At 40.7% G+C, this 26,388-nt stretch overlaps 3 protein-coding genes across 3 annotated transcripts in view; all 3 read right to left on the bottom strand.

The window, feature by feature from the left end:
- Nucleotides 1-17,456, bottom strand: part of LOC308303082 (IgGFc-binding protein-like) — a gene marked incomplete at its 3' end in the record, with an annotated part of 57,287 nt that extends 39,831 nt beyond the window's left edge. Inside the window, exons 1-3 of the mRNA XM_080747402.1 lie at nucleotides 17,365-17,456; nucleotides 17,129-17,242; nucleotides 16,760-16,931 (exon numbers count right to left, since the gene is read on the bottom strand). Coding sequence (XP_080603528.1) covers nucleotides 16,760-16,931; nucleotides 17,129-17,170 — 214 coding nt within the window. The 5' untranslated portion in view covers nucleotides 17,171-17,242; nucleotides 17,365-17,456. The remainder of the gene's footprint in view (nucleotides 1-16,759; nucleotides 16,932-17,128; nucleotides 17,243-17,364) is intronic.
- Nucleotides 11,043-15,292, bottom strand: LOC308303781 (alpha-tectorin-like; the record flags this gene model as incomplete). Its single annotated transcript, XM_080748275.1, has 9 exons — nucleotides 11,043-11,173; nucleotides 11,312-11,411; nucleotides 11,918-12,077; nucleotides 12,543-12,794; nucleotides 13,102-13,268; nucleotides 13,605-13,789; nucleotides 14,000-14,119; nucleotides 14,266-14,531; nucleotides 15,177-15,292. 9 exons carry the CDS (start codon nucleotides 15,290-15,292, stop codon nucleotides 11,043-11,045), a joined length of 1,497 nt encoding a protein of 498 aa, XP_080604401.1.
- A 918-nt stretch (nucleotides 17,457-18,374) lies between the features above and the next one.
- On the bottom strand, nucleotides 18,375-23,385 carry LOC308303081 (uncharacterized protein; the record flags this gene model as incomplete). Its single annotated transcript, XM_080747401.1, has 10 exons — nucleotides 23,374-23,385; nucleotides 23,185-23,256; nucleotides 20,721-20,851; nucleotides 20,476-20,540; nucleotides 20,208-20,356; nucleotides 20,026-20,097; nucleotides 19,118-19,383; nucleotides 18,737-18,960; nucleotides 18,514-18,636; nucleotides 18,375-18,396 (listed from the first exon to the last, which is right to left on the bottom strand). Exons 4-10 carry the CDS (start codon nucleotides 20,538-20,540, stop codon nucleotides 18,375-18,377), a joined length of 921 nt encoding a protein of 306 aa, XP_080603527.1. The 5' UTR covers nucleotides 20,721-20,851; nucleotides 23,185-23,256; nucleotides 23,374-23,385.
- Between the last annotated feature and the right edge of the window lie 3,003 nt (nucleotides 23,386-26,388).

The following is a 26,388-nucleotide window of genomic DNA, read 5'->3' as shown; positions in this document are numbered from 1 at the left end:
TGAGAGATTTGAGACTATCTTTAAAGTATTCCGTTTTTCTTTTTCTTTTAAAGTTAGGTGCAAGAGATTTTATTAAAGTAATTGTTACACACTATATATTTTGTAAATAATCATTGCGATAGAGTTGTTTGTTCACAAACCCCTCTGTCCAGCTCTTTAGTAAACAGAAAATGCATTTTGGCAATTTGGGATACTCATTTCTTCCAATCAGGAGAGAGAACTCATACGAGATACAGGACTAACAATAAAAAAATGGAAGTGATGATACAAAGAAATAAGCAGACAAAATTGGAACTGGAACTCTAGAAATTGAAGCTGATAAATGGGTAGCCTCTCCTGAAAAGACTGAACAAAGACTCTGCAATGCAATCAGAATATAGAGCTCTGACGTTTTAACAAAAAAACGTAACCGCAAAATATCCCTTATACCACCTTTGTGCCTATGGGTTGCCCCCAAGTGATGCTGCAGCAGCTTTGATGGCTTCATAGTTTTATTTGACAGCGCTATCATCAATGATTAACAACTATCTACAGTATGTGGCATAGCTGATATTGAATATCAGCACCATCAACAAGAACAGTAACAATAACAACAACAATCAGGGTTCCCACACATTTTTACCAATGAATTTCCAAAACTTTTCCAGAATATTTAACCCAATTTCCAGGACTACCGTTATATAACAATAATTCAGCGCAATAATGAGTTGCTTACTCCTATTTGCAATGCCCAAAGACAAGCATTGTAGCAAAAATGAAGTATGCACGCTGCAAACTGACTGTGGCGTGCATAAGGATAGTGCAAGATGGACATGCACATGCCCACGTCAAAAGGTAAGACAATCGTGTCAGGGAACCCTCAAAGTCGATTTATGGTGGCAAAACAATTGAGTTAACAAAATCAATAACAAAAAACAATGCATAGCTATTTTTTTCAGTACCTTCCAGGACCCTTGATCAATTCCAAAACTTTCCAGTACTGGAAAAATATTTTTCTAATTTCAAAATATTTCCAGGAATTTCAGGACCGTGGGAACCCTGAACAACAATAATAATAATAATAATTTACTACAACAACAAGAAAGTATATATTAATTTGCTTTTCTCAGGATAATAGTAAACAGAGCAGTCACCTGTATTGTGTTGGAGTCAGCGGTCTTGCAGCCACTGAGTTGACACTTCTGACTTCTGGCATTTTATAATAGGAGGTGGAATGCTACACTCACAAACATCTTGCTAAACCAGTAAAAAAATAATTAATTGCAGATTCTCGTAAAGGGATTAACCAAAAACCAAACGTTCTAGTCCAACATGTTCAGAATTAACATAGATAAATAAATGTGAACTTGATGTGAAAATGAGATATAAGAGATATGTGAATAATGTCCCTTCACTGAACATAAATAAATAAAGTGTTGTTCACGCTCTATAATGCAACTAAGGATCTTCTTTATTTTAAAGAAATACAAGACTTGTACAACATCCCTTATACAAAATGTTTCCCCCAAGTTAGACATATGGCCATTGTCGGGCATAAACCTTGTATGTCCAAGTTTCAAATTTTTATGTTTTTTCATAAAGTTAAGCCCTGCTTCATCATACAAGACTGTCACACAAGAATATACTATAGTGAAAATAGCAGATCTATAAGCACACAATGCCTCGCGTTGAGGCTTTGCTTTAGATCGTCTATTTTCACTAGTTAAAATCATTTACAAAATATATACAAAACAAACGGTTTTGGACATAAGGTTTCCACCCGACAACAGCGATATGGTTAAAGCAAGCCTCTTGTTGAACCCAAACCATCTAAAGTTGACTTACAGTACTTCTTACGAGGGCCTTTTAGAATCTCTGCCTGCCAATACTAAGAAGAAATGGGAACAAGACCTTTCACGCCAGATATGTTCAGAAGATTGGCCTTATTTTTAAAGATTTTTTTTGGGGGGGGCTTTTATGCCTTTATTCGATAGGACTGACAGGAACTGGGGGGAGAGATGGAGAGTGACACGCGCAAAGTTCGTCTGGATTGGGAATCGAACCGGCAATGCCACCAGGCATCAATGCCTATGTGGCATCACCTTATGGTATGCGCCTGGACCAGTAGGCCAGCGAGCACCCCCAGAAGATTGGCCTTACTGTATAATATTGTATATACATATACAATATATAGTAGGTGGGAAAATACACACCTCTTCATATAACCTTCGTCACAAGTTATCCCATTTCAAAGCTATTACACGCCAGAAAAATTGCATGAGATGAACAATAACACATTTTATTTACATAGCATTTTTCAAAATGAAGTAAAAAAAAAACAGCAAAAATAAAATATCCATATTATGGCCCAGAGGCGTTTGCAGGAATTAGATTTGTGGTGACTGGCATGCCTGGTCATGAATGGACAAGGAACTGTAATAGGTTTTTAGCCGTTTTCTTTTTAGAAATGTTATAGCCTACTTTTCTATTTCCCTAAACATAAGATTCGGAACATTTTGAGCACCTCAGAAAATCTGTCCAAAAGCGTCCGCTCAGCAGATAGAGCCAATGTTGGAAGTAGTGCACCAGTTATGGTCATTTTAAAAGGGGCGTGGTTATTATCAGGTATTTCGTCCAAGATAGAGAATTACTCACAGTTACTCACAGTTCATAAGTTGTTCGCTGGGGTCATATTAGCCAAGAACAGTTGAAAGGATGTTTGCAATTTACATTTTAAGATGTCACTCACTTGAGTATGCTAGCATTATTATCAGCATAGATGGCCACAATTATCACTGGTATATAATTATCAACAATAATTATCTCTGTCCTGTCTGTTCACTTGTGGGGGTAGTGTATGCGGGTGTGCGCATACAGTGTGTGTGTGTGTGTGTGTGTGTGTGTGTGTGTGTGTGTGTGTGTGTGTGTGTGTGTGTGTGTGTGTGTGTGTGTGTGTGTGTGTGTGTGTGTGTGTGTGTGTGTGTGTGCGTGAGCGTGTTTAGCCTCTACTCTGTGTGACTGACAGACAGCGTGAATGAGTTTTTCTTGTCCTAGTCTAATCTTCTTTGTCTTTGTTTATCTCTTTTTTCTCTTTCTTTGGACTGCACCTGGGCCAGTGTAATCAATCAATGGCAGGTTCACAGGCAGGCTGTTCGACATGTATAGGATCGTAAAAGCTGAAAGCTTCTTCGGTGCCATGGCATTGGTCCGACAGTTCATTGTTCCTACATCCCATTAGTCCAAATCTGGTGAATGTTAACCTGGTGAAAATACTATGCCTAAACCTAAACCTATCCCTAACCTCAGTAAAACTATGCCTAAACCTAACCCAAACCCTAACCTGCTGCAACAATGGATACTCAGCTATCCGAGGCAGACTCCCTGGCTCCCACAACACGGATCAGAGAGACCCTAAGGACCACAGGTCCTTTAAAGAAGCCAACCCGGCGTAGATCAATATTCAGTCCAAAAGGTGGTTTTCTCCCAGAACCACCTCAGAAAAAGAAAAAATCTTATCTTTGTTTTGACAAACACCAAAACCTGCAGGACACTCTTCCTTGATTAAGAGACACACACATTTCCTAAACCACAAAAGACCCATAGTACTTGGGGGATTAACAAAGGGCCAACATGACCCTTTGTCATGCCTAGGAGCTGGTGTGAAACACACCCGAAACCAGTAATGGCCCATCTGGCTCCCTTTGTTATGCCTAAAACAAGAAGACTGGGGGATGAACACAAACTCAAACCTTGAGATTTAAATAAACTTACAGCCTTGTCCTACAACAAAGCCCGCCTATCAAGGTAAGATTTACAGAAATGATACTGATCATGGCGTTTATCGTGCGCTTGCCCAGGCCTAAAGGTGGTTGCACACTGCTGCGTTTTTCGTTGCGAAATGCGTTTTTCAGGACAAGGAGAGAGAGGGAGATAGAGAGAGCAAGGGACCGAGTGGTGCGCAAAAGGGGCGGCAGTGTGCAAACGTGACTGACACAACGTGAGGTTGATTTTTTTATTTGCGTGCTCGGAAATTCACTCCGTTATTCGGCCCGAAAAACGCAGCAGTGTGCAACCAGCCTTACGGCCTGGGCATAAATATAACGATTGCATTCACCACGGCTTCGTAACTCGCGCGGCCGGCCCTGGCCCGCTCTTCGCGGGCACTCGCGCCTGCGGTGCTCGGGCGCGAAGAGCAGGACCAAGGTCCGCTGGCCTTCGCGCCGCTTGCAATGTCGTGGACAATAAAGGTGGTTGCACACTGCTGCGTTTTTCGGGCCGAATATCGGAGTGAATTTCGGAGCACGCAAATAAAAAAATCAAACTCACGTTATGTCAGTCACGTTTGCACACTGCCGCCCGTTTCGCGCACCACTCTGTCCCTTGCTTTCTCTATCTCTCTCTCTCTCCTTGCCCTGAAAAACGCATTTCGCAACGAAAAACGCATGCAGCAGTGTGCAACCAGCTTAACTGTGACATCTATTGTTTTATAAAAACATAACCCTAGAAAGGCTAGTGTTAAACATTTGAAAAAACTAAAAAGGACTAATTATAGACAGGACATTGGACTCTTTCTTAGTTTCAAAGAATGGCGCGTGCATTCATTCTCTCGGGACTGTATACATGGAAGAAACCACAAACGGTGTTCTTTATGTGACAATCCCGATTGAAATCAAAACCCTTCCCTAACCTCAGTAAAACTATGCCTAAACCTAACCCTAAAACCTAACCAATGAGATGTAGGACTTTTGGGCAGTCCCCGCTACTTCTCCATGCCCTTTAGTTTTAGCCTCTGGGACAATTAAGAGTATTAACGTATCCAACTTGTATGAGCACACCCCTGATCTTAATTTAATAAATTATAAGAATGGTGTCTTAGTTTCTTTTTGATCATGTCTTTGCATTTTCTGAATATCTCTTTTAAAGTGTGGGATAGGAGGAGAAGGGTGACCTATAACTAGAAGAATTTAAATATTATTTAAATATATTCTATGTGCAGGCCCATATGAATATATGTATTGTATGTATTTAGCTGTTGGTGGAGGTTGCACTGGAATGTCTGTCTTTGTTTACAGATTTATTTGATGTGTCTGATAATCCCATATGGGATGGGTCAAGAAATTGTCCAGACACGAAAATAAAAAATTCACTGTATTCATGATACGATGAAGTCATCTTGCACTCCCCAGTCCTTGGAAAATGTCATAAGTCACAAAAATGCATGCACACAAATGAAAGTGGTAAAAGATGGCTTAAGCAATATGTGTCATTATTCAAAGATTGAACAGAATCATTGTTATGAACTCTATTAGACTACAGACATAGCCAAATCCTGTGTGCCACTAAGGGCTGATTCTAGGCCAGCTGGTCGGCCCAATCGCTCTCTGGGGTGTTATGGACGTGGAAAGATAATGAGTATAGTGGATAGAGTTATAGGTATAGTATTAAACCATACATGCATTAAAGTGTTAGTTCACCTATTTTTGACATAAAGCTGTGTGAAATACTTGCCATTAAAACAGTGGTTAAAAATGTATTAATTGATTACCTCCCGTGGTCAGAGTTCTGGTCAGTTTCTAATGAATATTAAGTAGTATCAATGGGGTGGGGGCCATTTGGCATGGCCCAATCATTGAAAATAGATTAATCCACAAAACTAGCGTCATTTGTATTGTTGGCCTATTTCTACCATATAGAGCGAGGTTTCATTCTGATCAGCTGACTGCAAAGCACCTTGTTTTGGGGAAATACGTTGCAGCGGCGTAGTGATACTGGACACAAAAAATAGTAGACCTACCATGTGACAGAGGGGTCAAAGTTGAACGAAAGTTGGTCTATTTGGTAGAAATAAGTCAACAATACAAATGACGCTAGTTTTGTGGATTCATCTATTTTTAATGATTGGGCCATGCAGCCCCTGGCAAATCACCAGAACTACTTTATATTCATCTAAAACTGACCAGAACTCTGACCACGGGACTCTGGTAATGAATTAATACATTTGTAACCACTATTTTAATGGCAAGTATTTCACACAGCTTTATGTCAAAAATAGGTGAACTAACACTTTAAGATGGCATCAGGTCCCAGTTCCAACAATGGACCAAGGGCGGAGCGCTTGTTTTCGGTGGAGATGACGGAGGCGCGGCGTTTCAGGCGACCATGACCCACGTGAGATTCCGCCAAGCGAGCAAGTCGCCGTGTCGAGCGTTGCGACGGTCGCATGAGCCGACTCAGCGCCGTTACCGAGTTATGTGCCGTTATGGACAGAATAGAAAATCTCCGTCCCCCCGACTTTTAGCACCTCCGCGCACACAACGGAGCGCTCCCTACCTAACATTACAGGGGAAAAAAGCAAAAAAAATAAATAATCTGCTTTAACTAAAATATGAGGGGTCAAACTATGGGTTTTTCATGATTCTAAATCCATTGCAAACATCTGTTTTGCATAAAAAACATTCATTGGGCTAAAACGGCCCCCACAAACGTGTGATGACGTGTGATGACTCATCACTTTTCATCACTAAACCTTAGTCTTGTGGGCCGCACAATGCCCAGGTCTGCTGTAGGCTGTATAGTGTGTGCCAACGGTGACGCAATTGTAGTCCTTAGCGGCCATATTTTGGGTCAAAACACAGGTGTTTCAATTGTTTGATTGCATAGAACTAATGCTCTACTCCAATCAGAACACCTGTGTAAAGGCCCATTCCCACTGGGCCAGATAACAGATAAAAAAAATCTCTTTCTCCAGATATTTTGTGGATGGTAGATACAGATAAAAAAAATATCTACCACAGATATTTTTTTTATCGGTATCTACCACCCACTTTGAATGGAAAAATATCTGGAGAAAGACATTTTTTTATCTGTTATCTGGCCCAGTGGGAATGGGCCTTTAGGCTGTGTTGACTAGTGTTGACCCAAGAAATGGCCGCTCTAAGAACTACATTTGGCACATACAGATGTAGCTGTAGGCTATATGCAACACCAACACGCTAACACTTGACTTGGGTTGTTTTGTTACTCACTGTTTGATGGTGTTGGTTGTGGTTGATGATGCTTGACGGTGAATTCAAACGGGTTGTTTTATGGCAAGCGTTGTATAAAAGTTTCAGATAAATTGGGCAAACAAATGAAACAAGAACAGGCTCCATACTTAAACTAAAAATGTTTTAATACAAACAATTGCAAGATACAGGTAAACCGGTTCAAATAAACTCAAAATGCTTCAAATTACATAGTCTTGTGATGTGTAGGCCTATGTGTGTGTGGAGCGTGCGTTCGTACATACGTTTGAAATTTTGATAGGCCTATCTGTTTCTCTACAAGGCAATCTTCAACACAGCTGAAGCCTGATTAAAGGGAACTATGGTGCATTTTCTAAGGCGACCAGTGGGAGGCGACATTTAGTCAAAAATATGAACTCGATTAGAATGGCTCCCAAAAGATGCTGTCAGGTGTTGGGGTGGACTGACTGGACTCCGCCCTTCGAAGTAGATGTAATGCTAATCAATTACTCCCCACTCATCTTTTGTGTTGTTGGTTGGCTCATCTGCCAGCGAGCAGCCCCCAGCAGGAGGATGCAGTGCCTCTATCCTATTTCTCCCATTCAACGTGGCTGACAAGCTGACATCTACAGTAGTGGCGTTTCCATAAAGCCACTTTTTGCGCATTAACGGCTTATTCGCAAATATGTTTTTATGGAAACACTTCAAAATGCAAATAAACTTTCATTATCCGCAAAAAAAGTTATCCGCTTGGAGGAGGAGGATTTTGAGCCTTTATCGAATAAACTAAATGCGCATAAGTGAATGGAAACGGGTCAGACAATAAATGCGAATAGATTATAACGTTCTAGGTCCATTTCCCCTGCCGCTTTACGTCCATGGTATAGCGTTAGCCCACAAAACAAACCGGTTGTTTGTTACACACGGAGTGACACGGACCGTGTGTAAATTCCTCCCGTTTTCACCTCCCGGAGTCATTGGTGGCGAACCCTTCCTCATCACACGGTGTTGCGTGCCTGAAGTGCCCAATCTACAAGCTAACAGCAGCTTGCATCCACGTCTCCGCGCCGCGTTGTGAGCTTGCAGATCGGCCACCTGACCTTCCAGAGGACGCTGAAACTTGGAGGATGAGCACTGTGCAGCGACGCGACCGCGGTTTTCCCGGTGAACCGGTAGCTTTATGTATTGAGAGGAACTCTTGCCAATTTCGTAAGAGACTCGTCGCCAATTGTAATATGTTTAAAAGTTATTTGGGGCCATGATTATGACTGATAACCCCTTCTTCCCACTACTAGACAGCGACCGAGTCACAGCAGTCAGACGTGCTGACGGTGGAGTGCTCAGGTTCGGTCTGAAAAAAAAAATCAGCCCGATCAACTCTTGCGACCGTCGCTATTTCGAATGACACCCGCAAATGGAAACATGCAAAATTTGCTTTGTCTTAATGCGTATTTCTGATAATTTGCTTCCCTAATTCGAATAAGTTTATGGAAACATGGCTAGTGTCAGATTCTTCTCAAATGTACAGACCACCAGAACATTTAAACATACTTATTTCTCAAATGTATTGTAAGTATAATGTGCAGTGAGTGATAAAGACCACCCTCATCACCTGGACTTCCCTCCGAATATGACCACAATTGTGTTTGTATCCTAGAGACTCGACAAAACAGATGCACAACAGTGAACTAACCCCTAGACTCTAGGGATACAGGGTACTCTACCAGTGTGCCGCCGAAGTGCCCTGACAGGCACTTTCATGTCACTTGAGAGGTTTACATGTAGGCCTACATGTGTACAATGGCAGGATTCTGGTTACTAGGCATATGGGACATTTTGAATTATCTTGTCCAAAAAACATTGTGATTCATGATATTATCATGAAAGTCGTCAACAAAGAAAATGCAAGGAAAGGACAATTATTTTGTGAACATCCTTATAATATGATACTTGCTTTGACAATGTAAATGTATGTTTTCTCATTAAGCTCCTTTGCTCAATTGATAAACAAACAAGGTCTCTGGTCAGGAACCTGATATCCATCCAAGCATTCACATGGTTCAATTAGTTATGTTGTTAGTTAGTTATGTGTAAATTAATAACTTGTTTTGTGTTCACACAGACAGAGCAAGGACAGCAGCACAAATCCAAAAACAATAGCCTAATCTTCTTCACAGCTTTTTCAAGTCACTCGTGCTTAGCCTATAGGGGAATATTAATGGCCGATAATTGAAATTTGTTTAGGGAGCGGCAGTGGCTCAGGGGTAGAGTTGCTGTACACAGAGGGGCCTTTTCCACCGGCAAAGAACCGGTTCCGGTTCTTTCTCCCGCCTATGGGATGAACCAGAGGTGTGCTTTTCCACCAGTAGGCCTACTGGAGTTGGTTCCGAACCGTAAAAGTTGGTTCGGAACCGGAACTACAAAATCCTGTCGGTTCGCAAAAACTAACCAAGGTTCCAAGAAAGTTGAACCGGCACTGGTTCTGGAACCCAGGTTCTTTTGGTGGAAAAGGCCCCCTGGCAAAGAACTGGTTCGTGTTCTTTCTCCCGCCTATGGGATGACCCAGAGGTGAGCTTTTCCACCGAGAACCGAGTTGGTTCTGAACCGTAAAGGTTGGTTCGGGGCCAGGTCGCAAGAACAAACCAAGGTTCCAAGAATGTGGCCATCCCATAGGCAGGAGAAAGAACCCGAACCGTTCTTTGCCGGTGGAAAAGGGTTGAAGAGTCCTTGAAGAGTGTGAATGGGTGAATGTAAAGCGCCTTGGATGAAAGCGCCTATATAGGCTATAAATGCACCATTTAGACACTTAAGCTCAGGATTAGCCATGTATTCAGATTGACCATTTACTATTTATTTCAACTGTAGGCTATTGCATTTAGTTTGGCGGTGTGATGTGCTCTGGTGTGATATTATGATTACCTGCTCAAGCATGAGACAGAATGTGAAATCACCATTTTGACTTCAGAGTCAAACTAACTTCTCTGAATTTCACTTTTCAGTGTTATTAATCATTATAAAATCCCGAACCCGAACTTAAATCCTCCCATTCCTAGTTGTTTTTGAATGAGTGTTTAGATTTTTTTCCCCCCTTAATCATGTAATTTCCTTCTGTTAAGTGCTCGATAAAGATTACTGATTAAATGAATAAATATTATTAACCACTTAAAACCTTATAGTTTGCTGACTGGGGTGCCCCACCCTCTGTCCCAGTTTCTGCTCTACACCCAATCTCTAAGCTCACAATGGGTCCCTTTCTGGCACATTGTGAGCTTGTAGATCAGCTTCCTATTTTTGTGAAATGTTTGCCTATTTCATAAGCAAACATTTTCATTTTATCATGACTAGCTTGGGAAATGAATAGGGATGCTGGGCTCATGTGGTTAAAAAGGCAATTTATTTTTTCACACTGAAGAATTCAAGAAATCAAAAGTTTAAAATGAAAGTGTCTCTTTTACATTATGACTATTGATAAACATTTAGACATTTCCTGAGTAAAAAAAGAATCACTTCAAAGACATTGAGCAGATACATCATTATCATCATCATAGTATGAAGGCACAACCGCTACCAGCGATGCCGTCTTCTGTGGTTTAGCCTAGCTTGTGCTGCCCCCTACTGTTGCTTTTCCTTCATGAAGCAAATACATAAACAGAGTCAGAGCTACTTAAATGCTGTAACAATTAGAGAATAATCACAACTTTTACTTCCTTCATCAACATCATCGTCGTCATAATTCTACAATTTAATTTCACATTTCTCCCTAATTAAAACATGTAAAACTGCATGCTCCACCAGGGAAGGTTTGAAAATAACTATTGGAATTATTTAAAATAAAATAATTCATCATATCTGTATTTAATGTTGTCATATTTGTGCATACAGTATATCAAGTTAGTGTGTGTGTGTGTGTGTGTGTGTGTGTGTGTGTGTGTGTGTGTGTGTGTGTGTGTGTGTGTGTGTGTGTGTGTGAGTGTGAGTGAGTGTGAGAGAGAGAGAGAGAGAGAGAGAGAGAGAGAGAGAGAGAGAGAGAGGGAGAGGGAGAGCATGCATGTTCTCTTCTTAAGACAGGATTGCAACAGTCAGTAAAGTGACTAGGAGGATCAGCAGGGTTGAAAACTTGTGGAGACTTGAGGAGTGGGATTGGGAGACTTGGAGCTTGCCACCTGACAAAGACCTAATCCGCCGTACATCTGGAAAAGGAACAACAAAATACTATCAAATCAGGTAAATAGCCTAATAGATTTGGTATATGGAATTCATAAATTCATAATGCTGTGTGGCAGATATGGAAGTTCACCAAATGCACCATAAAGATAAGATAACTGTACCTCCACTCTGCACTGTCCAGGTTAATGGTCCCACTGAGATGCCTGCATTGTCATAGGACACGTCCCTGCGCTTTCTTTCGTGGTAGCCAGGGTAGCAATGCTGCAGAAAAGTGACATTTATATTTGAGACACGGCTGATGCACAAAGACACTTATTTCTAATTTACTGTATACTTCATCATACAGTACGAATGAGTCACTTGACTAAAATAACAGAATAGTGAGTGGGTTCTGGGGATACTCGTAGGGGATGGACAATATTAAGGGCCCTTTAGTTCCCCCTAAACATAATTGTTTTATTTAGTTTCGCGAAAGAGGATGCTGGCAAACAATTGCAGAGAATGGCCAGAGAAGCTGTCACGAGTTCGGGGACACATATCACATTATATCTGTATTCAGAAACGTGAATAAACAATTTTATAGACAAACAGAACTTCAACAGCCTAGACAACGAGTCTAATTATTTCATAACACTATTGAATCCTAGGAAGTTGTTGATGGTTATTTGAAGCCAATGTTAATTTCATGTGTGTCACTGAAACATACAAAGTACTTAACAACGTCATCCTTCAATGGACCACACACGCACATACACACAGATACATACAGATGTGCAGTCCTGTGTGCCAAGCACACACAAGTGGATCTGGCAGTGCAGGAAGATAGTAGAGAAGTTGGTGAAGGTGAACATCTTGAAGGAGAAACGTGCCACGTCGGAGACACCATTCTTGTCCAGCTCTACTGTAGTGTCCTCTTCATTAGGACACCTGGATCACAGGGAAGACCATTGCAATTAAAATGCAATCTATCGCGTAAGCAATAGGATTGAAAGGTATGTTTATATGCATGTTTATATCCCTGAACAATATATTGGGGACACTATAGTGCTGAGCTGACCTGGAATTAAGTGATTGTGAATGTAATTGTCATTACAATTTTATTGTAATCCATAATAGTGTGACTGTTAATTATTTGTGTCAATAAATTGTGTTTTTATCAGCAGTTGCCTTTTAGGTTTATCAAAGACTAATACTATGTCTTTACCACACCAGATCATTTCATTTAATTAATCCAGAACACAAGCAGATTGCTGTAATTTAAAGTTCTCTATAACCAGAAATGTGTGAGTGATAATTCTCTGTATCAAATATACATTTATTAAGGCAACATGCTCTTTCATGACCAGGGAAAGGAACTTCGAGCAAAAATAGAGCCCAAAATATCTCTCTTACTCGCTAATAAGGAGATCCCAGCGGAGATGATAGTTGGCGTTGTTGACTGGTGTGGCCCAGCAGGAGTCCAGAACAGTGGCGATCTGTCCCTTGTCAATGCCTTCCGATTGCACCTCGATGTACATCCTCTGGTCTAATTCCACTTCCATGTTATTTCCACCATCGTAAGGGAAACGGTAGCCGGCATCCAAGAATGGGATCATTCTCATTTGATAACTGCCCCTCCCCGATGGAAGTCTCCTGGACACAATGCTACAGAAAAAACAAACAAGAAGTGATATAACGTGATCAGAATAAGAAGAGACAAGATATTATTAACCACAGCTAAATACTTGATACAACATAAGATGTACTTTAATTATTTTCTATCATTATTTCTATTCAAGTCTAAAATAATATACAAAAAGGGACAGAAGTAATTGTATGACCTTGTCTATACAGGGCAGGATAACCACTACAATACCTTGCCACCTTCTAATGGGAGGATTTATGTGAAATAAGGGGTTGTGGTGGAATGAGTTATGGGAAGGGGCAATGAATGGTATGGTGAGGATCTCACCTCTCTATGGGGTTAATGCTGACATCCATAGACACAGACTGGGTCAGAGGGTACTCGCAGCTGAAAGGCAGGTTGATGCTCCTCTGGCGACTGATGACCTCATGATCATCAGAGGAGTCCGGCTCACCCTGGATGGCATTCTCGTACTTGAAGTAGGTCCCATTGCTCTGTCAGGGGGGATGACGAAATATTATTAGGGATGTTAACTAATTAAGCTTATTTATACTTAAAAGTGTCTGGCTATACTTGTCGGAATTAGCAATAAACGTAAAGTTGTGAGCTGGAGTTCTTTATTTTTAGTTTAATTTGTGTTCAATAGATTTTTTCTTTCTTGTCCATTGTTTTGCTGCAAAAACTAAATTCCACGAAGACTTGGAAATAAATCCATGTACTAACTGTTAAAATGAAACAATATTATGTATAGAGCTGTAATCCTATACAGGTATCTACTGTGTTGATAAGTTCTGTAACACAAAATCATTCTAGACTTTGGACATTTTTACCGAGAGAACTGTCCCACACTGCTCTGCATTGTTATCAAAGTGGAACACCAGCCTTCCGTCCTGCAGAGTCCCATTGCAGGATGAGTCCTTGAGGTGGAGGCCTTCAGGGTAGAAGCCAGCTTCAAACAGCTGGCAGCGGGACAGGGACATGTTGCCTGCACTACTGGCACACGAGACAAATGAATCTATGGGAGAGAGATAAGAATATACATATTTTATAATGCAATGCACCAATAAGGATAACTATGATAACGACTCAAACAAATTAGGACACCAACTTCCACTGCCAAAGCAACTATTACATCAAAAATGTATACAGTACTGTTAAACCATTATATATGTATTAAAAGATGGACCAGTTTCAAAATAGATGTTCCGTGTGAGCTATACTGTACCATAGCTCTCGTTGTTGCGGCGATGGTGGTTCTCATCACAGAAGCAGCCGTAAACGCCATCCTTCTGCCCACACCACTCATGCTCGGCACAGTCCAGCTCCTCACAGGGGTCTATCTCCGCTAGAGACATTGAGATATAAAAATAACAAGACAGAATAAGAGAAAGGGGAAACCACCTTGATTCACAACTATGACAAGTGGTATTTCCAAACATTTGCCTTTCTTCGCGTTATCTTAGCTAATTCATCAATACAGTGTATACGTACCACACTGCCTATCAGCACGCCACTGCGGGATTTCCAGCCCCAAGACTGTGCAGGTTGTCTCATAGGACGAGACAGCAGAACACAGCATGCCATTGGCCGGCGTGTAGAGGCAGAGGTCATAGACACAGGAAGTGAAGAATGGCTGAGGGTCAGAGTGCAGGTGGCAGGTGCTGAACGGGCCAGTCATGTTGGTGATGATGCCACACAGCTGTGAGTAGTCCTCTTTGAATTGACACTCATCGGGCTCAGGATCTTTGGTCCCACATCTATCAAGGACATAGGGAGGTTCAGGCTTAATTAATATTAGCGACCTTAAGCAACGCTACGGCAACGGCAGATGACAACGGTAACCGAAAATGATCCGCGCTCGATAGATAAATCTGCTGTCGCTGCAGCCGTCTCTACTACGGCAGAAGGTCACTTCCCACGTAGCGCCTACTCCGTCTGCTGCGTGTAGGCGTCGCCATGGGAACCAAAGCGTTCAGTGAAAGGGGTGGGAACCCGTCGCCGCCGAGGCTTTGCTTAAACATTTTGATCGCTACGGCGATTACGTCATAGCAGCCGTAGTCCGCCTGGCGTTGCCGTCCTGAAAATCATCTAGCTTAAAGTCGCTATTGTCTTGCGACAGTAACACAACACATTTCTCAACACAGTTGAAAAACTATTATTTTAGGGAACTAACATGGCTGTGCGACAAAGTATAAATTAGCCTTTACACCTCGGCTTACCTTGTTTGTCCGAACTGAAGCCATTTTTTGAACTTTTCATGTACAAAAACAAATTTTGTTGTTATTGTTGGACTAAATGTACAAGTCAAACACCATTCTGGATACAGTGATCTTTTTTCAAGGTTTTCCTTGTGAGGCAATATGTATTAACAAAATATATATATATATATTTCATTGGCTTACCCAGAACTGCTGGTGGGAGACTTCCAGCCTTTACCAAAATCGTTGTCATTCTGTGCCACTGTGCCGTTGGGCAAGACTTTGTCATCTGCAGGGTCACCATTGAAGTTACCACACATGCCAACAACTCTGTTGGTGCGGTTCTGATGCACTCTGACCAACAGCGTGCTCTGGCCATCAAACTGGACAATCACATCCCTGGTCTTGACCATTACATAAGATCCAGCTCTTTCCACCTGAGCTAGACGGCCTGCAGTGGCAGGGAGAGACACAGCACTGTCATTAACCTGGAATATAAGAGAGAGAAAGAGAATTCATTATTATATCATTCACAGCTATTTGTGTACTTCTACTGATACAAGTGTTCATAGACGTAAATACCCAAATAATGCTCTTTAAAGGGAAATCATCTATAGTACTAGGCTTTAAACTAATAAAAACTAATAAAACATTTGCCGTGGACACATATTTCCGTGTACGGACATGTTGGTGACCCCTGTACTAGGTTGACCTTGGTGCACTGTGATGTAAGCAACACAGCTGCAACTAATAGAATTAATAATGCTCATGCCAATGCCAATACTTTGGCACAGCTAAATCCAAAGCCCACGATTTATGTTATTAGCTGCTCCTGCAGCTGTGTCCCAACTCCAAAACTCAGTCTAGGCCTTCATATGTTTTCTGCCCATTAGATGGTAGCAACATTTGATGGTTTAGATTAGTTCACCGTAACAATGAATTTACCTTCACTCTCCTGCTGGCTCCAATCCTGACATAGACTGTCTCGTGTTGATTTGACAGGTATATGTCCACTGCTGACACAAATGACACGCGGTTGCTGCCACGGTGTTTGTTAGTCGCCACCACTTTGAACTCAGTTTCAGCGCCAGTGTGATTCACACTCTCACTGATGATATAAGAGCATGTGCCCTGGAAATGAGCCAGTGCACCATCAAAGGTGACATAGTGGGGGTCCCCCCACACAGTGCAGGTCTGGAACAGTGGCGCCGGGGGCGCCGGCACACAGGAGAACTGGAAATAATCACCACGGCAGACTTGGGAGCGAGCACAGGGTTGGTTGTGGCACTCCAGGCCAGCTGAGGTACAGTTGCACCACTCACGGCAAGAGCTGTCTCTCCAGAAGGAGTCACCCAACTGGACAGGGGAACCTTGAAAACAAATGATGAGGACAGGATAAGGCCAATCATGTCACAGACACAGTTCTTTTGGGTAGATGGATATATTATTAGAATTCTTTGCCTATGTTTGTTTTCTCTCTCTCACTAACTAGTAACTACTATGCCTATCAGTGTCAATTTAGCTGTGGACGCTGGTGGTGGGCCAAGGAACTCAACCTCTATAATTGAGTGGCACTATAAAAAGCCACTCTATTTAGTGACCCTATGAGTCTTGACTTGAACCATAAAAAAAATAAGTATATATTATTTGAACAACCATAGTCATTTACCTGATGTCGAGTTGTAAGACGTTAGGAAACCCATGCAAAGTACATGCTTACATTGTTTTAGGTATGATATTTGTACAAAGTATAAGATGGCACTCATTCAAACTTTGTGTGTTTTTACCATCAAAAGTGCAGCCACTAGATACACTGGATCCACCGTCAACGCGAAAAGCCCAACGACCAGTGACATTTACATTGCTGCCTGTACGTAAATTTAAATAGTCGCTGGTTTGATTGGGGAAGGATGATCCAATGGTGAAATGATGCGTGGAATTGATCGTGTCATAGCCAGCCTGTAAAAAGAATACAAATAGAAATGTCAACGTGTATATCTATATGTTTTGTAAAGGTGCATGTACTGTAGGCTACCGGTATGTCACTATAGTGCGCACAAGACAAACTTTGAATTGCGTGGTACTGTGTTTGTGTGACAGTATCTGTGAAAGCAGATATGTTTGTCATCAATGAAAAATATTGAAAATGTTCTCACCTGTACGTTCAGAGAAGTTGAGGCTATGTTGCCATAGTTCATCAATATAAATGTGTACCGGTCTCCAAAGATCAACACTACTTGGAAAGTTGTACCCCTTACAGAAGTTGAACGCTGTAAAATGAATAAAAATAAATATCTAACTCACATACAATACATGAAACAAAAACAAATAATGCACCATTGACACAGGAGGAGGATGACTTTTAACTGACAATACAACAAAAATGACTTACTGCTACTCGGGATTGATGGTATGGCACCTCATGCCACGTCGCAACAAACACCCACTGGGCAGAGAAACCCAGGCCCGAGAAGTACTGCTTAATGTCTTGTGTAGCCTGCATAAGGATACTGCCATGCGTGTATTGGTTATATGTGATTTCAAAATTTCTGCTGTTGTCCAAATCTGTCCAGAATGGAGCAATTAAATCTAAAGGCCCAAATGCAGGGAACTTGTGAGGCCGGTTCAAACTTAATGGAATCTCAAAGGTAAGGTGTCCATTGGCGTTGACCTGTAAACAAATAGAGTGGATGAAACAAACTTTACAAACAAATATTTGTTAGATGTGGCAGTAATATATTTTTATATCAAAGAAAAACGGTCAAAAAACTAAATCTTTCACATGTTCAGCGTTAAATGAACACAGGATTTTACAGTGTACTGCCCTACAACTGACAGTCAAAAAGCTTATTATTATAATTATAATTTGTTAAATATTAGCTTTATTTCATAATGTATATATTCTATATTATTTTCTGGTACAGGAAGTTGCTTTTTTGCCAATAGGCTGTGAACATTTAATAAACAAAGAAAACATAATACATTAAATTAATGTTGTGAACAGTTAAATTGTATACATACGTATATCTGAGAATATATATGTCCAAAGTAGACAAAAGGTCGTTCTAGGCGAATGGCCGGGGAGCTGACATCAGTCACTCTGGTTCCACCTTTAGGGTAGAGTGGACCTAGGGTGTACAAAAATAATAATAGGTGCTATTAATTAATTACAAATATTCAAGTTTAATAGCATTGTGTTTGAAGAAGCTCCTATCTGTAATATATACTTCTGATCATTCCCACCGGTCACGATAAAGATAATAATTATCATTCACATCAGTTATGTTGCCGTTATCGTTGTGGTGTGGTCGGTGCTAGCATCACTTCAGTTGAGAACGAACGACAAATAGTACTTAGAAAAGTGGTATATGAGTCTGTAGTATGTATAGTAAACAGTGTCTCTTAGGTTTGCAAGTCAATTGATCTTTCAAAGAAAAAACACATGCAACGCATAAGAAATTGCAGCTGTGAATCTGTGAAATTCTGATCTGTGCAGATCAGAATTTGAAATAGAAACAAAGATAAACTTTTGTAAACTTACCTCTTCTGTTGGGACGAGTTGAAAGTGCAGTTGCGGGAGCTGGTGTGGGAGTAGTGAGTGGAGTCGTGGGTGTGGTAGTGGGTGGAGTAATGGGTGGAGTAGTGGGTGGAATGACTTCTCTTTCTGGAGTGGTTGGAATGACTTCTCTTTCTGGAGTGGTTCGAATGACTTCTCTTTCTGGAGTGGTTCGAATGACTTCTCTTTCTGGAGTGGTTAGAATAACTTCTCGTTCTGGAGTGGTTCGAATGACTTCTCGTTCTGGAGTGGTTCGAATGACTTCTCTTTCTGGAGTGGTTCGAATAACTTCTCGTTCTGGAGTGGTTCGAATGACTTCTCGTTCTGGAGTGGTTCGAATGACTTCTCGTTCTGGAGTGGTTCGAATGACTTCTCTTTCTGGAGTGGTTCGAATAACTTCTCGTTCTGGAGTGGTTCGAATGACTTCTCTTTCTGTTGTGGTTGGAATTACTTCTCGTTCTGGAGTGGTTCGAATGACTTCTCTTTCTGGAGTGGTTGGAATGAATTCTCGTTCTGTTATTGTTGGAATAAATACTCTTTCTGGAGTGGTTCGAATGACTTCTCTTTGTGGAGTGGTTCGAATAACTACTCTTTCTGGAGTGGTTGGAATGACTTCTCTTTCTGGAGTGGTTGGAATGACTTCTCTTTCTGGAGTGGTTCGAATGACTTCTCTTTCTGGAGTGGTTCGAATAACTTCTCGTTCTGGAGTGGTTCGAATAACTTCTCGTTCTGGAGTGGTTCGAATGACTTCTCGTTCTGGAGTGGTTCGAATGACTTCTCTTTCTGGAGTGGTTCGAATAACTTCTCGTTCTGGAGTGGTTCGAATGACTTCTCTTTCTGGAGTGGTTGGAATACCTAGGTACATAGACAGAAAGAAATCAACTATTATTCTAATTGGGCACATTTCGCTCTCCTATTTTGTTACATACATAGACTACACAGTCATATAAAGAAGAATGTATGTCTTTCAGAATATATATATATTTAATATTATATACATATAATGTTGTTTAGTTCTAATTAATCTCAGTAAACAACAATTGTGTCATTATCATCAATATCACGTTGACAACGACACATGGATCGTGGATGAGGTCTGTGCTGCTTCTAAAAACATTAGATGGCAACTCAACCGGGAGTGGAATCAATATAATCAAAACAATATAGATGACGTGGATGAAAGTGGTAGTATTACAGCCAATACAGGGGTTACCCAATAACCAACAAAGGTACCCAAGTCAATTCATCTTTGAAATCAAACACAAATATGTTCAAGGCATGAGCAATTATAGCTGTCACCAGTCTAGAGATCAGGACTACTGTAGTATTCTAATTGAACACATTTTGTGTTCCTATTTTTTCTACATAAATTAACAATTTATCATAACTGTGCTGTGGTCGCACTTAGCCATGTTGTGTTTATAGATGATTTGCATTAAATTGCATTTATTGGTGATGATGTTGCAATATTAAAACATTTTCATCAAATCGTAATACCTGCTGGTGAATTTGTAGAAACTGTTGTTAAAGGTGCTGCTGTTCTGGCTGCTGGAGTTGGTGGCAAAACCACTGTGAAGATAGAACGTTCATGTCAGTATGTGCAGGGACAAAAAAAATGTTATTAAATATATTTAAAAGGAAGAGTCTGAGGTTGTATTTGTTTAAATACAAACTCTTACCAGTGGCGACAATTGAGGATGTGTTCACAGGAAGGGAGAAATTAGAGCTGGAGGCAGCCTCCACAAGAGTATCAACCACAGAAGTGGCATTTGGTGCTGCATTCCCTTGGTTGAATATTAATTCTGCATCTACCTTCACTGATCCTGAGCTACAAAAGTGATTTTGAAAAGTTGTGTCTTGTTAGGATTATTTATTGCACTGCAATTATGTTGCGAATAAATTAGTAAATCACATCTTAGTATTACAATAAAGTCCATCAGTGCTTACCTGAAACCTGTTACAACAACGCGATTGAAAGTATCAGCAAACTTTGTTCTATAGACGAAGTCCATCTGTAAACAAAACATAAGTTGAAGTCATTGAAAGAAACAAAAGATATTCCAGAGAAACTGTAAAAGAATCACTATTATTCAACAAATATCATTATTATGGATTACACATGATTTCCTGTGTGTTATTGTTTCTAGTCAGTATAATGAATTAATGTTATGAACATGAAGCAGGAACCTTACCGCTGCTTCTACTTGGTTCGATAAGGCCAGGAATGCAGCAGAGGATTTGTTTGAAAGAGCTGCTGTGAAGGTTTGATCTATTTTGAATTTCAGTACAACCTTTGGCTCTACTGGTGGTGCAGGTGTTGTAGCTGTAGGTGATGCACAATGGGTAGAAACAATTTTCATTAGTTGCAGGTTTATTGATGTAGTAAAGCTATGACTATATAAGAAGACTGTACACAGAGAAAAAGAAGAACAAGAGTATAAAAGCTTTGCTAAAAAGGTTTGTGTTGCTAAAAAATACCAAAGAATACCAAATACCAAAAATAACAAAGATCTTTGTGCAAGCTTTTACTTTGTAATCTTTAAATCCTTGTCACAGCAGCAGGAATAACATTGGAAAGTTTCTTCAAATAAAACCAGTTCTGTCAGGAGAACTAATTTACTTTATCTATATCTAAAGTAACCTGATTTTGTCAACTATCTCTGCAAAACATAATCTGGAAAGTTACATTAACAACAAGGTGAATTGTGGAATAGTTCTTTGCTGTATCTGAGAAGATGAGATGGCAACTCTAAAGGTGGAGAAGACAAAAATGTGCTCCCGCAGTCACATTGGATTGTGAGTCAATTAATCGTTCATAGCATTAACACAAGTACAAGATGTACACAATTACAACTGTGACCAGTCTTCAAAACAGGACTTGGATAAAACTACAGAAACTTTGGCTGCCATACTTGTTGTGGGAGGAGTAGGAACTATCGTTGTAGATGCTCTTTCTGGAACTGGTATGGTTGAACGAATGACTTCTCTTTCTGGAGTGGTCGGAATGACTTCTCTTTCTGAGGTGGTCGGAATGACTTCTCTTTCTGGGGTGGTCGGAATGACTTCTCTTTCTGGAGAGGTTGGAATGAATTCTCTTTCTGTTATTGTTGGAATAACTTCTCTTTCTGGAGTGGTTGGAATGACTTCTCTTTCTGGAGTGGTTGGAATGACTTCTCTTTCTGGAGTGGTTAGAATGACTTCTCTTTCTGGAGTGGTTGGAATGACTTCTGGAGTGGTTGGAATGACTTCTCTTTCTGTTATTGTTGGAATAACTTCTCTTTCTGGAGTGGTTCGAATGACTTCTCTTTCTGGAGTGGTTCGAATGACTTCTCTTTCTGGAGTGGTTCGAATAACTTCTCTTTCTGGAGTTGTTGGAATGACTTCTGTTTCTGGAGTGGTTGGAATGACTTCTCTTTCTGGAGTAGTTCGAATGACTTCTCGTTCTGGAGTGGTTCGAATGACTTCTCTTTCTGGAGTGGTTGGAATGACTTCTCGTTCTGTTATTGTTGGAATAACCTCTTCTGGAGTGGTTGGAATGACTTCTCTTTCTGTTATTGTTGGAATAACTACGCTTTCTGGAGTGGTTCGAATGACTTCTCTTTCTGGAGTGGTTGGAATGACTTCTCTTTCTGGAGTGGTTGGAATGACTTCTCTTTCTGGAGTGGTTCGAATGACTTCTCTTTCTGTTATTGTTGGAATAACTTCTCTTTCGGGAGTGGTTGGAATGACTTCTCTTTCTGGAGTGGTTGGAATGACTTCTCTTTCTGTTATTGTTGGAATAACTTCTCTTTCTGGAGTGGTTCGAATGACTTCTCTTTCTGGAGTGGTTGGAATAACTTCTCGTTCTGGAGTGGTTCGAATGACTTCTCTTTCTGGAGTGGTTGGAATTACTTCTCGTCCTGGAGTGGTTGGAATGACTTCTCTTTCTGGAGTGGTTGGAATGACTTCTCGTTCTGGACTGGTTGGAATGACTTCTCTTTCTGGAGTGGTTCGAATTACTTCTCGTTCTGAGGTGGTTCGAATGACTTCTCTTTCTGGAGTGGTTGGAATGACTTCTCGTTCTGTTATTGTTGGAATAACTACGCTTTCTGGAGTGGTTTGAATGACTTCTCTTGCTGGAGTGGTTGGAATGACTTCTCTTTCTGGAGTGGTTGGAATGACTTCTCTTTCTGGAGTGGTTGGAATGACTTCTCTTTCTGTTATTGTTGGAATAACTACGCTTTCTGGAGTGGTTCGAATGACTTCTCTTGCTGGAGTGGTTGGAATGACTTCTCTTTCTGGAGTGGTTGGAATGACTTCTCTTTCTGTTATTGTTGGAATAACTTCTCTTTCGGGAGTGGTTGGAGTGACTTCTCTTTCTGTTATTGTTGGAATAACTTCTCTTTCTGGAGTGGTTCGAATGACTTCTCTTTCTGGAGTGGTTCGAATGACTTCTCTTTCTAGAGTGGTTCGAATTACTTCTCTTTCTGTTGTGGTTGCAATTTCTGGGCACACAGATGGGAAAAATCAATTAGTATTCTGATTGAATAATTTACTATAACTGTGCTATGGTCGCACTTACCAATGTTGTTGTGTTTTCAGGTAATTTGCATTACGTTGCATTTATAGGTGATGATGTTGCAATATTATAATCTTTCTTTAATCAAATCGTAATACCTTCTGGTGAATTCGTAGAAACTGTTGTTAAAGGTGCTGCTGTTCTGGCTGCTGAAGTTGGCGTCAAAACCGCTGTGAAGATAAAACCTTCATGTCAGTTTGTGCACGCACAGAAACATGTAAAGGTTATCAAACTTGTATTTGAAAGGAAAAGTCTGAGGTTTTATTTGTTGAAACAGAAACTCTTACCAGTGGCAACAATTGAGGATGTGTTCACAGGAAGGGAGAAATTGGAGCTGGAGGCAGCCTCCACAAGAGTATCAGCCACAGAAGTGGCATTTGGTGCTGCAGTCCCTTGGTTGAATATTAATTCTGCATCTACCTTCACTGATCCTGAGCTACAAAAGTGATTTTGAAAAGTTGTGTCTTGTTAGGATTATTTATTGCAATGCATTTACGTTGCTAATCAATTAGTAAATCATGTCTTAGTTATACAATAAATAAATAAAAATTATGTATTAGTAATAAATACCATCAATGCTTACCTGAAACCTGTTACAACAGTGCGTTTGAAAGTATCACCAAACTTTGTACTATAGACGACGTCCATCTGGAAACAAAACATAAAGTTGAAGTCATTGAAAGAAACAAAAACAAATCCAGAGAAATTGTAAAAGAATCACTATTATTCAACCAATATCATGGATTACACATGATTACCTGTGTTATTGTTTCTAGTCAGTATAATGAATTAATATTATGAACATGAAGCAAGAACCTTACCGCTGCTTCTACTTGGGTCGATAAGGTCTGGAACGCAGCAGAGGATTTGTCTGCAAGATCTGCTGTGAAGGTTTGATCTATTTTGAATTCCAATTCAACCTTTGGCTCTACTGGTGGTGCAGGTGTTGTAGCTGTAGGTGGTGCACAATGGGTAGAAACAATTTTCATTAGTTGCAGGTTTATTGATGTAGTATTGCTGAACTGTATATAAGCAGCCTGTACACAGAGAAATAGTATGAAAGCTTTGCTAAAAAGGTCTAGTTTGTGTTGCTTTTTATTACAAAAACAAAAACAATTATCTTTGTGCAAGATTACTTTGTAATCTTTAAATCCTCGTCACTGCAGCAGGGCTAACATTGGAACTTTTCTTGAAATAAACCCATTCAGTTCTGTCAGGAGAATTAATTTACTCTACAGTAGCCTATGTTGTTTTGTCAACTATCTCTGCAAAACATAATCTGGAAAGTTACATTAACAACAAGGTGAATTGTGGAATAGTTCTTTGCTGTTTCTGAGAACATAAGATGTCAACTCTACAGGTGGAGTAGATGAAAATGATAGAATAATAAGAACAAAAATGTGCTCCCACAGTCACATTGGTTTGTGAGTCAATTAATCGTTCATAGCATTAACACAAGAACAAGACGTACACAATTACAACTGTGACCAGTCTTCAGAACAGGACTTGAATAAAACTAAACTTTTGCTGCCATACTTGTTGTGGGAGGAGTAGGAACTATCGTTGTAGATTCTCTTTCTGGAACTGGTATGGTTGAACGAATGACTTCTCTTTCTGTTGTGGTTGCAATCCCTGGGCACACATATAGGAACAAACAATTAATAATAGATACGGTATACAAGAATTCAAGTAATACAGATAAGGACTTAAAATAAAATCAGACCTTTCAGATCAATACTTAAATAAAACTAGAGATAAACGTTTGCTTCCGTACTTCTTGTGGGATGAGCGATTCCTGCGGTTGTAGATTCTCTCTCTGGAACTGGTATGGTTGAACGAATTACTTCTCTTTCTGGAGTGGTTGGAATGACTTCTCTTTCTGAGGTGGTCGGAATGATTTCTCTTTCTGGGGTGGTCGGAATGACTTCTCTTTCTGGAGTGGTTGGAATGACTTCTCTTTCTGGAGTGGTTGGAATGACTACTCTTTCTGGAGTGGTTGGAATGACTTCTTGAGTGGTTGGAATGACTTCTCTTTCTGGAGTGGTTGGAATGACTTCTCTTTCTGTTGTTGTTGGAATAACGTCTCTTTCTGGAGTGGTTGGAATGACTTCTGGAGTGGTTGGAATGACTTCTCTTTCTGTGGTTGGAATGACTTCTCTTTCTGGAGTGGTTGGAATGACTTCTCTTTCTGGAGTGGTTCGAATGACTTCTGGAGTGGTTGGAATGACTTCTCTTTCTGGAGTGGTTGGAATAACGTCTCTTTCTGGAGTGGTTGGAATGACTACTCTTTCTGGAGTGGTTGGAATGACTTCTTGAGTGGTTGGAATGACTTCTCTTTCTGGAGTGGTTGGAATGACTTCTCTTGCTGTTGTTGTTGGAATAACGTCTCTTTCTGGAGTGGTTGGAATGACTTCTGGAGTGGTTGGAATTACTTCTCTTTCTGTGGTTGGAATGACTTCTCTTTCTGGAGTGGTTCGAATGACTTCTCTTTCTGGAGTGGTTGGAATGACTTCTGGAGTGGTTGGAATGACTTCTCTTTCTGTGGTTGGAATGACTTCTCTTTCTGGAGTGGTTGGAATAACGTCTCTTTCTGGAGTGGTTGGAATGACTTCTTGAGTGGTTGGAATGACTTCTCTTTCTGGAGTGGTTGGAATGACTTCTCTTTCTGGAGTGGTCCGAATGACTTCTCTTTCTGGAGTGGTCCGAATGACTTCTCTTTCTGGAGTGGTTAGAATGACTTCTGGAGTGGTTGGAATGACTTCTCTTTCTGGGGTGGTTGGAATAACTTCTCTTTCTGGAGTGGTTGAAATGACTTCTTGAGTGGTTGGAATAACTTCTCTTTCTGGAGTGGTTGGAATGACTTCTTGAGTGGTTGGAATGACTTCTCTTTCTGCAGTGGTCCGAATGACTTCTCTTTCTGGAGTGGTCCGAATGACTTCTCTTTCTGGAGTGGTTGGAATGACTTCTGGAGTGGTTGGAATGACTTCTGGAGTGGTCCGAATGACTTCTCTTTCTGGAGTGGTCCGAATGACTTCTCTTTCTGGAGTGGTCCGAATGACTTCTCTTTCTGGAGTGGTTGTAATGACTTCTGGAGTGCTTGGAATGACTTCTCTTTCTGTGGTTGAAATGACTTCTCTTTCTGGAGTGGTTGGAATGACTTCTTGAGTGGTTGGAATGACTTCTCTTTCTGGAGTGGTTGGAATGACTTCTCTTTCTGGAGTGGTCCGAATGACTTCTCTTTCTGGAGTGGTTAGAATGACTTCTGGAGTGGTTGGAATGACTTCTCTTTCTGGGGTGGTCGG

Source organism: Nannobrachium achirus (genome assembly GCF_963921795.1).
Source record: "Nannobrachium achirus genome assembly, chromosome: 18".
Taxonomy (NCBI): domain Eukaryota; kingdom Metazoa; phylum Chordata; class Actinopteri; order Myctophiformes; family Myctophidae; genus Nannobrachium; species Nannobrachium achirus.
The sequence above is the reverse complement of the archived record's forward strand: the minus strand, read 5'-3'. Positions and strand labels throughout refer to the sequence as shown.